The sequence below is a fragment of the Mesoplodon densirostris genome, chromosome 16 (assembly GCF_025265405.1).
Source record: "Mesoplodon densirostris isolate mMesDen1 chromosome 16, mMesDen1 primary haplotype, whole genome shotgun sequence".
NCBI lineage: Eukaryota > Metazoa > Chordata > Mammalia > Artiodactyla > Ziphiidae > Mesoplodon > Mesoplodon densirostris.
The window spans coordinates 12,138,804-12,151,025 of NC_082676.1; the positions used below are offsets into that span (position 1 = coordinate 12,138,804).

Consider the following 12,222-nt stretch of genomic DNA (forward strand, 5'->3'; position numbering starts at 1 on the left):
AAAAAAAAAAAAAAAGGAAACAAATTAACATCATCAAGAAATGAATAAACCTCAGTTACATGTTTCATTGCGGCTATACCTTATAAAAATATGTTGAGATGCTGCCCATGATGCTGCCCAAGAGTATATTTGTGATCAGTTAGGATAAGTCAGGTTATGTTGTAGTAAAATAAACAGCACCTGTATCTCAGATGCTTAAAACCAAGTTTTATTTCTTGCTCATGTTATATGTTCATCACTGGCCTGATGGGTTCAGGGGAATTTTCTCCTCCCTTTGGGACTCAGCTGGTGGGGCAGCTGCTCTGTGGAACATTGATGGTCACTGTGGTAGAGGGGTAAGAGGACACACCGGCTCTTAAAGCTGCTGGCAGGAAATGGTGTCTGTCACTTCTGCTCTGAGCCTCAGTTTCCTCTGAAAGGGTTGATTAAGGACTGCCTGGCTGGAGTTTACCAGGGTGAACCTCACAGTCAATATTCAGTCAACAGGAGTTTCTGGCACCAGAAGTAATCAATGCCAAGTCTCCTGGGGCCTGGAAAGCAGTTATGACATGTCAACTACCTTTATCTACTCACTGCCTCTGGGAGTTTGAACTCAGATACTCACTGCTTTGTAATATTATCACAACACTGGTGATTGGCATTTATGGATTGTGCAATGGCTTCCTCGGGGCAGGTGCCTGGAACAGGAGAGTTTGAGGGGTTGGGGAGGGCATAGTGTTATTTCTGACTTACTTCAGGCTCTGGATCCTTTTCTTCATGTGTTTTACTTGGGCTAGTCTGTAATTGAGTGTTGACAAGCATGTGAGGCCCAATTCATGCTATCCTGGAATTTCTCAAGGGACCACCCCCCACCACCTTTCTTTAGGCCACTCCTCTCCTCTAAAGCCTTCAAGGGTTCCCTATGGCCCACAGGAAAAAGTGTAAGAATAGGACAGCTCCCATTGATTGAGCGCCTGCTACATGCCAGACACTTTATAGGTACTATCTCTAGTCCTCACAGCAACTCCAGGAGGAAAAACTATGATCCATATTTTACAGATGTGGAATTGGAGGCTCAAAGAGGTGAAATGGCTTGCCAAGGTCACAGAGCGAGAGTGAGGAAGAGGCAGGACTGGTTGGTCATGAGATCTTTCTGACTCTGGGGCCCCTACTGAGCTATAGGGTTAAGGCCCCTCTGATCTCACTCCATCCCTTTTCCTTTTCCTTGGAGGCACCAGCTGCTCCAGGCAGGCTGGCCTCCTCTCACTGCCCCTCGAGCAAGCATGTCTCAACTCCCTTTCAAAGGCCATCTAGAATCTCACAGGACACTTCCCCAGACTGCTGCTCATATGAGTCTTGCCCTCGTCGCGTTGTACCACAGTTACCCACTTTCCTATCAGTCCTGCCAGTGGGCTGCAGGCACCTCCTCTTGGTCACCTCTGCATTTGTCATGCCCAGATGTGCTCAATGCACATCTGCTATTCATTCAGCATTCCTTCAATAATTATTGAGCACCTGCTGTGTGCCAGGCACTGTGCTAGATGCAAGGATTCAGCAGAGAATGAAACAAAATCCCTGACTGCATGGAGCTTATGTTCGATACAGGAGACAGAAAAGGAACAAATAAACACATACATGTATAACATGATGTCGGGGATGAAAAGTGACCTTGGTCTCATTCACAAAGGCAGAGGCGCCTCTTCCCTCAGTCTCCAGAGCCCTCTGTTTCCTTGGCAGAGTCCTAATTTTTAGCTCTGCCATTCAAGGTGGACTTCCTCCAGTCTTGGCTCTAGGCACTCCCTGATATCCTCTGAATCAGCAGCCCAAAGATGGTATTGAGGTGTGGTTTTAATTTGCATTTTTCAGAAGACAAATGAACGCAAGCACCATTACATGTGCTTATTGGCCACTTGCATATCTTCTTCTGTGAAATGTCTGTTCAAGTCTTTCCTTTTTTTTCCTTATTGGTTTGCTGGTCTTTATAAATCTGTGTGTGTTTTAAACAATATTTTGGATATAAATTCTTTTTTTTTTTTTGTGGTACGCAGGCCTCTCACCGCTGTAGCCTCTCCCGTTGCGGAGCACAGGCTCCGGATGCACAGGCCCAGCGGCCATGGCTCACGGGCCCAGCCGCTCCGCGGCATGTGGGATCCTCCCGGACCGGGGCACGAACCCGTGTCCCCTGCATTGGCAGGCGGACTCTCAACCACTGCACCACCAGGGAAGCCCTGGATATGAATTCTTTGTCAGCTACATATTTCTATTTCTTCTACTGTGCAGCCTATGCTTTCCCTTAAAGGTGTCTTTGGATGAAGAGAAATTCTTATTTTAATGTAGCCCAACTTATCAAAATTTTCCTTTTTGGCTGGTGTTTGATGAATCTTTGCCTACCCCAAGGACAGGAAGATATTCCTCTATGTTTTCGTCTAAAAGCTTTTGTTTTTTTGTTTTATCGTTTGTATTTAGATTTACAATCCATCTTAAACTGATTTCGTGGATAGTGTGAGGTAGGAGTGATGTCTTTTTTTTTTCCCCATATGGAAGTCCAATTGACCCAGCACCAATTGTTTTGTTTCAATTAAACAAAACATTGAATGGTGGTGTACGGGTGTTTATGGTACCATTCTTTCAACTTCCCAATGGGTTTAAAAGTGTTTTAAATAACATGTTGGGGGAGGGATGATAAAAAAAAGGGTAGAGGGACTATGGTAGATAAACGAATACTATGGAAATAATTTCAAATGCAATGTGTAAACCCTGATTTGGTACTGTTTAAAAAAAGCTATAAAAGACATTTTTTAAAGCAAAGGGTAAATTTGGGAATGGACTGGATATTACAGGTCATTGTGGTGTGATTGCTCATTTTCTTAGGTGTGATAATGTTATTGTGGTTATGTAGGAGGATGTACTTTTTCTTAGGATTTCTGTGGAAGTATTGAAGCATGAAGTACCAATAAGGCAGCAACTAATTTAAATAATTCAGAAAAAAACTGTACATATGAATATAGATAGATAAATTTGAAAAAATAGGGGGAGGGGCAATATAGGGATGACGGAGTTAGAGGTACAACCTATTAGATGTAAGATAGGCTCAAGGATGTATCATCTGACATAGGGAATATAGCCTATATTTTGTAATAACTGTAAATGGAAAGTAACATTTAAAAATTGTATAAAACATTTAAAAAGCTGGAAAAATAACAATCCAAGTGGAGAGTGTACAGGTGTTCCTTGTACTAGTCTTTGAACTTTTCTGTATGTTTGAAAATATTTGTTAAAGACAGAGCTGGGCGGGAGGCGGGGGCCATTGTGTGGTCCAAACAAAGGTAGTGGCAGGTCAGATTATTCCAGCTAGTTTGAGATTTCTGGTCTAAGGCCTCACCTCTGCTATCTCAATTACTCTGCATCACATCCCTATGGGGTAGACAACACTGGGCCCATTTCACAGGTAATGAATAGAAGCTCAGAGGGTGAAGTGACTTGCCCAAGGTCACACAGCCAGTTGAGACCAAGCTAAGATTTGAACTCATATCTGTCTGAGTCAAAATTATTTGCTTTTCTTTTTTGTTGTTTAAGCCTCTTCTCTCCCATTCCATTTCCCAGGGGTGTTGGTCAGCTGAGAGCCTGTATGCATGTATTACTCAAATTCTCACAACAACCCGATGCAGTCATTACTAATAATACATGCCATTTTACTGAGAGGCCGAGAGGTTAAGTAACTTGCTTAAGGTCACTCAGCTAAGAATGAAAGAGACAGGAACAGGGAACAAGGAACAGGAACAAGGAACCAGGACAGTCTGGCTCTAGAGCCCAAATTTAAAGAGTCAAAGAAACACCATAAAAAGATAAATCACTTCAGGAATACAAAGCAGGATTATTGCTGGTTCTCACAGAATCCCTGCAAAGTCCTTTCTTCTCCTGACTGCTATGGCATTCCAAGGGGACACTTGCCTCCCCAGTTCAGCTGGCAACTTCTTGAGTTGAGGCTGAGGCAGTTTCTATTTGCCCTCACCTGTGTCTCTAGTTACTACCTACTGCCATCAGAGGTCTTCTGGCCTGGGGCTGATCTTAAAGCATTGTTTTGGATATGGCCGCACACTATCCTACAGAGCAGGGCACCGATTTGTCTGCAGGATGGAAATTAGGGTTCAGATGGAATGCTGAGGCACTGACAACCTAGTAGTCAAGGGTGCCTTGGGAGACAGGTCATTTTTTATTTAAGCCCTTATTGCAAGGCTTGGGTGGATTACTTTTTTTTTTTTTTTTTTTTTTTTTTTTTTTGCTGTACGCGGGCCTCTCACTGTTGCGGCCTTTCCCATTGTGGAGCACAGGCTCTGGACGCGCAGGCTCAGCGGCCATGGCTCACGGGCCCAGCCGCTCCGCGGCATGTGGGATCTTCCCGGACCGGGGCACGAACCCGTGTCCCCTGCATCGGCAGGCAGACTCTCAACCACTGTGCCACCAGGGAAGCCCGGGTGGATTACTTTTCCATCTAGGAGCCTCAGTTTCCTCATCTGTACAATAGGAATAATAAGAGCACACATCTCAGGCCTGTTGGGGTGATTTAATGAGGTAGGTAAAGCCCAGTGTCTCTCAAGGGCAAGTCTTCATATTGATAACTGTTATCATTAAGCTCCTTAGGAATCTTTGGGATATGGAACCTGCTCAGAGCTACAACCTCATCCCTGTCGCTCTCCCTGCCTCACTGGATTGTATCCATGCTGGCCTTGAGTTAAGCTGGGGTCAGATCAGGCTTTTTAACCTCAGGACCTTTGCATCTGCTATTCACTGTTTTATGTCACCCCTCAGTGAGGCCTTCCCTGACCACATTAGTCTGCCTCAAACATATTCTCCTGTTTTATTGTATTCATATCACTTATCAGTACCTGACATTATGAACTGATTTGTTTCTTTTTCTCCTCCCATTTGAGTGTTAGGTTCAAGAAGACAGAGATTTTGTCTGTTTTGTTCTATGTAGCATCCCCAGCGCCAAGAACGGTGTCTGGCATATGTCTGGCTTTCAATAAATAGTGAACTGAATGAATGAATGAATGGAGGTGTATACCGAGCCCTCATGCCTACAGTCCCTGCTCTTCTGTCGCAGTGGGTGGCCAGCCGAGTCAGACATTGCATACGGTCCCTTGGCTCCCAGGTTGGGGGCGTCCAAGAGCGGACCGACGGGCACTTGAGCGACATTCCCCAAAAGCCAGGGCGGTGGCCGCGCTAGTAGAGGGACTGTCGCCATTTGGCGACTTTCCCTGCGGGCCATTGAGCCGCCGCGGGGGCCAAACAGGCGATCTCTCTGTGAGCGCGCGCGCGCAGGTCTTTTGCGACGGTGCCCGGCGGCGCTAGCCCCGCCCCCCGCCCCGCCCCCGCCCCGCCCCCGCGGCCCGCCCCGCCCCGCCCCCGCCGCTGCGCTCTCTACCGGGCCGCTCAGGCCCCCGCCCGCTTCATGTGGCCCGGCCAGCGGCGGCCGGCGGCTGGGAGCGGCGAGGCAGCGGCGAGCGGCGGCCGGCGAGGCCCGGGAGGTGGCCGAGGCCCAGGCGGCGGCGGCGGCGGCCCAGGAGGCGGCGCACGGAGAGCGGCGGGAGCAGGCCCGGCCCGGCCCTCGAGCGGCCGCCTGGCTGCAGCATGCGCGTCCGCCGGGGGCTGCTGCGGCTGCCGCGCCGCTCGCTGCTCGCCGCGCTCTTCTTCTTCTCGTTCTCGTCCTCGCTGCTCTACTTCGTCTATGTGGCGCCCGGCATAGGTAGGAAGGGGGGCCTGGGACCCCGGGGGTGCCGCTCTGGCCTCGAGGGGACCCCGGGAACCCCCGCCCCGCCCTGAGGGGACCCCGGCTTTCAGAAGACACCCGGCTGGGAGGCGACCCCGAGCCTGGCCCTTAGAAGACTACGGGGACTCCGGCCCGACCCTCGGGAGACCCCACGCCTGGCCCTCGGGGGGCTCCAGGACATTCCAGTGCCCTGCACCCCGACGGGCTCCAGAACCCCCCTCCCCCGCCAGCCTCCCGCCCACCCCTTGCCCTCCTTTAACCCCTTCCCCGCGGGAACCCGACTATGCCTTCACACACACACACACACACACACCACACACACACACACACACACACGTACACACGTGCTGGGACGCCCCCTTTCTTGCCCTGGCCTCCCTAGAACCCCCACTTAACGCTCCTCGGCTCGAGAACTCCCGCTCCCCCTCCTCCGGGGTCTCCTCCGGCCCCGGTTCCGGGCATTCCGCGGCCCCCGGACCTCCGCGGCCCGCCCTCCCCTCCTCGCGGAGCCCCTGTGCTGGGGTCTCCAGGAGTCCCACCTTCCCGGTTCCCCATCCATCCTTCCCCTCTCTCCTCCCCGGTGACTCCACCGTTTCCTGCTCTCCCTCCTACCCTTTCTTCCCTCGACTTTCCCTTGTTACATCCACCTTCAGGTCCTCCTCCCCAGCACACACATTCTCCTCTTCCAAGTGGCCAGATCCCTTTCCTAGCAGGGTGGCATCCCCCACCCCCCAGGGAGGTCCACCCCCCCCCCCCATTCAGCCTAAGAACCCCTGAGCGTGCCACGCCTCCTCTCATCCCCTCCCCCTGCCCCGCCTACCCCCAAGGGCACTCCCTGTCATCTCCGCTCCCTTATCTCCTATCCTTCCCCGAATCCTCACCAGCCCCCTCTGGCCCTCAGCCACAGTTTCTTTCTGATTGAAGACTTGGGGAAGGGGTGCTGTCTGGGCTCTTCCTTTCTCCGCTTTCTTTCACTTCTGCCCTCTCCTAGCCTTGAGGGTAGAAGGTGGCCCTTCAATATCCTATGGGGCCGGGGGGGGTACATTTAAATTGGTCCTAGAGAAGGAGATATGACAAGGGCCTTGGGGAAATGGTGCAGGTGGGAAGGAGCATGGAGAAAAGGTGGAATGGGGACTCATTCTTCTCAGAGGCATGTCCTTTAAAGGAAAGATAGCCCTGGAGAAACTGAACCCTGACCGAGCATAGGCTGTCTAAGAGCACAGAGCAGACATTTAGGACGTGAAGAAAGATTAGAAGGAAATAACAGCATGAGGGTTAAGGTCAGAGGACATGGAGGTCAGATTTGGATTCTAATCCCTGCCCTTTATGACCTTGAACAAGTTACTAAGCCTCACCTTTTCTCCTCTGTAAAATGGGGGTACTCATCCTAACCTCATAGGGTTTTAAGGATGGAAGTAGATAAATTCCCTTTTAAAGCACTTATCATTGTACCTGATGCTTAGAGAGTTTTCCAAAAAAAAAAAAAAAGCTATTATATGTAGCTTTCAGGAAAGAAGGGAGTAGATGGAAGGTTTAAGGTATGTATTTGCCTGACTTGGCGTCACCATGAGGCCCTAGAGAAAACCTCAGCTTAAGGTGAAAAATGGTCAGAAAATGCTGTTGGGGGTGCGGCAAGGAGAGTAAATTTTGCTGTAAAAAGTCTGGATCATTTGGATGTTAGGAAAGGGTTGATGGTTTAACTCTAGGGAAATACCCTTTAGGATTGTAGTAATGATTAGTGCCATTCTCTGTTGACCTGTCAACACTGAACTAGCTGAATAGAGAAATTTCCAGATAGAGCCGGAGATTGTCTCCTGATTTTTTAAAAAAATAAATTTATTTATTTTTGGCTGCGTTGGGTCTTCATTGCTGCGCTCGGGCTTTCTCTAATTGCGGCGAGCGGGCTTCTCACTGCGGTGGCTTCTCTTGCTGCAGAGCACGGGCTCTTGGCGTGTGGGCTTCAGTAATTGTGGCATGCGGGCTCAGTAGTTGTGTCTCGCGGGCTGCAGAGCACAGGCTCAGTAGTTGTGGTACATGGGCTTAGTTGCTCTGCGGCATGTGGGATCTTCCTGGACCAGGGCTTGAACCCATGTCCTCTGCATTGGCAGGCGGATTCTTAACCACTGCACCACTAGGGAAGTCCTCTCCTGATTGTTTTTTTTTTAAGAGCATATTTCATTTGATGGTTAATATTGATGATTTGTAGTACAAACTAGATCTAGTTTGTACTACAAAGATAGAACAGGTAATATCCTACTGCCGTAACATTTTATGAAATGTCTTAGGAAAAGCATCCCTCTGGGAAGGTGTTGTATGTGGCCTGATGGATCGGATGAGGGGATAGGAGTCTGGGCAGAATAAGAACAGGTGAGTAATTAGTGGAATTAATTGAGAAAAGAGTTTATTAGCATATTGGATATTAGACTAATAAAAATGGGTGTGAAATGATGGATTTGAACCTAGAGGCAGTCTTGAAGCCATAACCCCTTTTGTGAAAGTGATGGGTTTTTTCTGGTGTGGGTGCATAAACCAGCTATGTTGAAATGCAAAAATATATCCCACTGGGATAGTAATCACCCTCTTGATTAGAAAGATTAGAAGCCAGATTCTAAAACAGAAATGGAACGTAACAACTTAATTAAAAGTCTTCAGCAGTAGATATTTAGGTCAGTGGAACCCCAGGGTAAGGCAATGGGCTTGGGGCTTCCCTGGTGGCGCAGTGGTTAAGAATCCGCCTGTCAATGCAGGGGACACAGGTTTGATCCCTGGTCTGGGAAGATCCCACATGCCGCGGAGCAGCTAAGCCCGTGTGCCACAACTACTGAGCCTGCGCTCTAGAGCCCGCAAGCCACAACTACTGAAGCCTGCGCGCCTAGAGCCTGTGCTCTGCAATAAGAGAAGCCACCGCAATGAGAAGCCCTCGCATCTCTACAAAGAGTAGCCCCCGCTCCTGCAACTAGAGAAAGCCCGCGCGCAGCAAGGAAGACCCAACGCAGCCAAAAATAAATAAATAAAATAAGTAAATTTTAAAAAAAAAAGCAATGGGCTTCTACCACACTTAGATTCCTACATCACTGATAACTGAGGAAGATGCAAAGCACTTAAATATTCACTAATTTCTTCTTAAATGTGGGTCTTCTAAAGGGCAGATCTACTTAAGATTCACTTCTGTTAGTTGGAAAGGGGAGTGGTGGGAAGGATGTGAAGTGGTTTTAGAAGGGTACATTGAGCAGTTTGGTGATTTTATTTATCTTGGCTTTCCTGTTTATGAGCTTAATTTTTTAAATAATCAGCTTTGGACAGAGGGTGGCAAATCTTTTCAAAAGGTTAAGACAGTCTAGAGAAATAGAAGGTTTTATATGCCTTGGATTATGAAGACCTTATTTTAGACAGTTGTTAAAATGAGCTTAGAAAATAATACTGGGTTGAACCACATGAAATTTCCATTTTTTGCAGGTCAAAACCAGTTGTATATTGGCAGTTTGATACAGCTCAACCTAATACATTTCCAAATAATGACAATCCTGTTTTCTGGCATAACGGGAAGTGTCAGACTTGTATTTCCTTCCAGGTTTAATATTTTTCCAGTCCTGCTTTTGATTTACTTTGTATACCCTGTGGCCACACTGTGCTCTAGGGCTAAAGAGAAATCATTAACCCGAGAATGTGTTACAGCTATATTTGGAATTAGGTAGACTTGAATTTGAGATATGAGAAAAACCATGTTAGTTATAAATGTTTTAAAGTTGCTCATGTGTAATATAGCCCAGCTACAATTTCAACCTAACTATTGTTGGTATTTTTGAGATCTAATGCTAGCTCTTAATGTTAGTGTCCCATAGTCTAACGGCAAAGGGAAATTTTCTTGGACTTGAGGGTCATCCGAAATGGAGGTAGTGGTACCATTTGGCTTAGAAAATTGCATGTGAGGAATATTACTAAATATGACTATAATGTGTTTGTAACAAATACAAAGTGCGCTTAGCTACTTTAATAAACCCCTGCCAATCCAGTTAAGTAATTTAAAAATATGACTTCATTGGCCATTATGTTTTTGTTATTAAATCAAACGTAGTGTTTTATATCAGCAGTTTAAAAGTAGAAAAGAAAAGGATGGGGCAGAAAGTGTGAGGGAGGTGGTGGATTTGAAAAAGGAAGAGGAAGGGAATATGGTTATAAAAATGCATACATGGGCTTCCCTGGTGGCTCAGTGGTTGAGAGTCCACCTGCCGATGCAGGGGACACGGGTTCGTGCCCCTGTCCGGGAAGATCCCACATGCCGCGGAGCGGCTGTGCCCGTGAGCCATGGCCGCTGAGCCTACGCGTCCGGAGCCTGTGCTCCGCGACGGGAGAGGCCACAACAGTGAGGCCCGCGTACAGCAAAAAAAAAAAAAAAAAAAAAGCATACGTGCCTCTTCTCTGTAGCCCCTTGCCCTCCACAGCCTGAGTGATTATCATTTATTTCATCACTTGTTTTACCTGCACTGTTGAAATATCCCTATTCCTTTCAGGGTTCTGAAGAGAACTTTGAACTTATTTATGATCCTTTAACTTAAAAAAAAAAAAATCTAAGAGCTCAGAGTACCTCCATATTCCAGTCTGACCAGGTCTTTTAGAAGATAAGAGAAGTGAACTATTTACGGATGGACGTACATTTGAAGGGCTGATTTAAAAAAATCTTATTAACTTTATGGTGCTGTCACGTGGCAAGGTTGTATAGAACTGACCTTTGCAAGTTGTTTAGTTACTGATTTTGAGAGAGATGCCTGTGCGTGGTTAGAAGCAGTAGTCTATATACTGATGAAATTTTATTAAAGTTCCACTATTTAAATTAATTTTTCTTTTGTCTTGATTATTGAGGAAAGGAAATGGGGAATGATTTTTCCCTTTTGGCCTGCTTGGTTCCAAGAAAAGTTTGATTCATGGCTGGCTTTTGGAAGACAGGAATCAGTAATTCTAATCCCACCTGATTTGACCAAATGACCTTGAGCAAGTCACTTGATTCTCTGATCTTATACTTGGCCAGAAAACAAAGCTGTTTGAAAAACTAGAACTGCATCTTAGCCAAACGTTTAGTGAGACGTTTTTATGTATAGAAAGTTGATAATTCATTCATGTCCTATGCAAATTTTGGACCTAAGATTTTAGATAACATACATGTTTTATGTAACTGAATGTAACTTTTTCTAATAACCCCAGGAAAATTTCAGATTCCCCCCCTTGTTTTAAAAAATATATATATATATATATATATATTTTTGGCTGCGTTGGGTCTTTGTTGCTGCGTGCGGGCTTTCTCTAGTTGCGGCGAGCGGGGGCTACTCTTCGTTGTGGTGCGCGGGCTTCTCATTGTGGTGGCTTCTCTTATTGCGAAGCACGGGCTCTAGGCACGCAGGCTTGGTAGTTGTGGCTCACGGGCTTAGTTGCTCCGCGGCATGTGAGATCTTCCCAGACCAGGGCTCAAACCCGTGTCCGCTGCATTTGGCAGGCGGATTCTTAACCACTGGGCCACCAGGGAAGTCCCATCCCCCACCCCCTTGTTAAGTGTAGTATGAAAATAGCCTTTTTGTTGTTGTTCCTCACATGAAAGTGTCCTCTAAATGCTGCAGTGCACTTAGTTTCTGAGCTTTTCTGGAGTGAAATACGTCATATTGTGAATGTGGGTTATTTTATTTTAGAAAATTAAAAAGCCTTACCCTGTTTAAGGACCCCCTTCTCCCCACGTGTGCCTTTACGGACTCACTCACTCACTCAGATGTTTCCTTTGAGTATTGCATCGTGTCAGTCTTCTTAGAAGGAAACCATATTTGGAGAACAGATTGAAGTTATAAAACTAAACAGCACCACTTTTGACCAGGATTTTGGTGATGTTTTATGTCCTTTCTGCATCAGTTTGCTATGTCGGAAACAAAGTCTTGGGTTTGGAATTGAAGTCTCTTGAACAGTGAAAATATGCTAGTCTTGGACAGTCTTTGGAAGCAGCCGTTCGGCCAGTATCAGTTGCTGTTCCAGGGCATCGCTACTCTAGCCAGTAGATAATTCTGCTCCCAACCCTGACATTTCCCCCCAGAGCTTGACAGGCCAGTGAGAGCAGCGTATAACAACGCCAGGAAGGAGGGTCTTCTTGTGTTGCCATGACTCTTTAGAGCTCTTTAAGAGAGTAGAAAGCGGTAGAAGCCGAAGTGCTACTGACTTACTTGCTTCCCTAATTTTGCAGCGTTTTAGATCGTGGAAGATAAATTGTACACATCCAATCCAACTATATAAGCAAACAGAACTTCAGTAAGCAAGAAGTAGGCAATGTGATGCTGCAAAGGCCTGTCAAAGAACTAGAGAAAACTAGTGGTTAACATTGGTCAAGATAAAGGTTAATCAGAAGCAAACAGATTGGGTGTTGGCTTAAAAGAAGTTAAAGGAGTTATCGTGAGAAGAGGCAGGCCTGTGTGTACTATTAGTGAAAGGACAGTTATTCT

General features: G+C 46.8%; 1 protein-coding gene across 1 annotated transcript in view; it reads left to right on the plus strand.

Moving 5' to 3' along the window:
• Nucleotides 1-5,455: 5,455 nt before the first annotated feature.
• The window catches only part of B4GALT5 (beta-1,4-galactosyltransferase 5), a 78,632-nt gene continuing 71,865 nt past the window's right edge, over nt 5,456-12,222 (plus strand). The window contains exon 1 of the mRNA XM_060078563.1: nt 5,456-5,725. Coding sequence (XP_059934546.1) covers nt 5,611-5,725 — 115 coding nt within the window. The 5' untranslated portion in view covers nt 5,456-5,610. The remainder of the gene's footprint in view (nt 5,726-12,222) is intronic.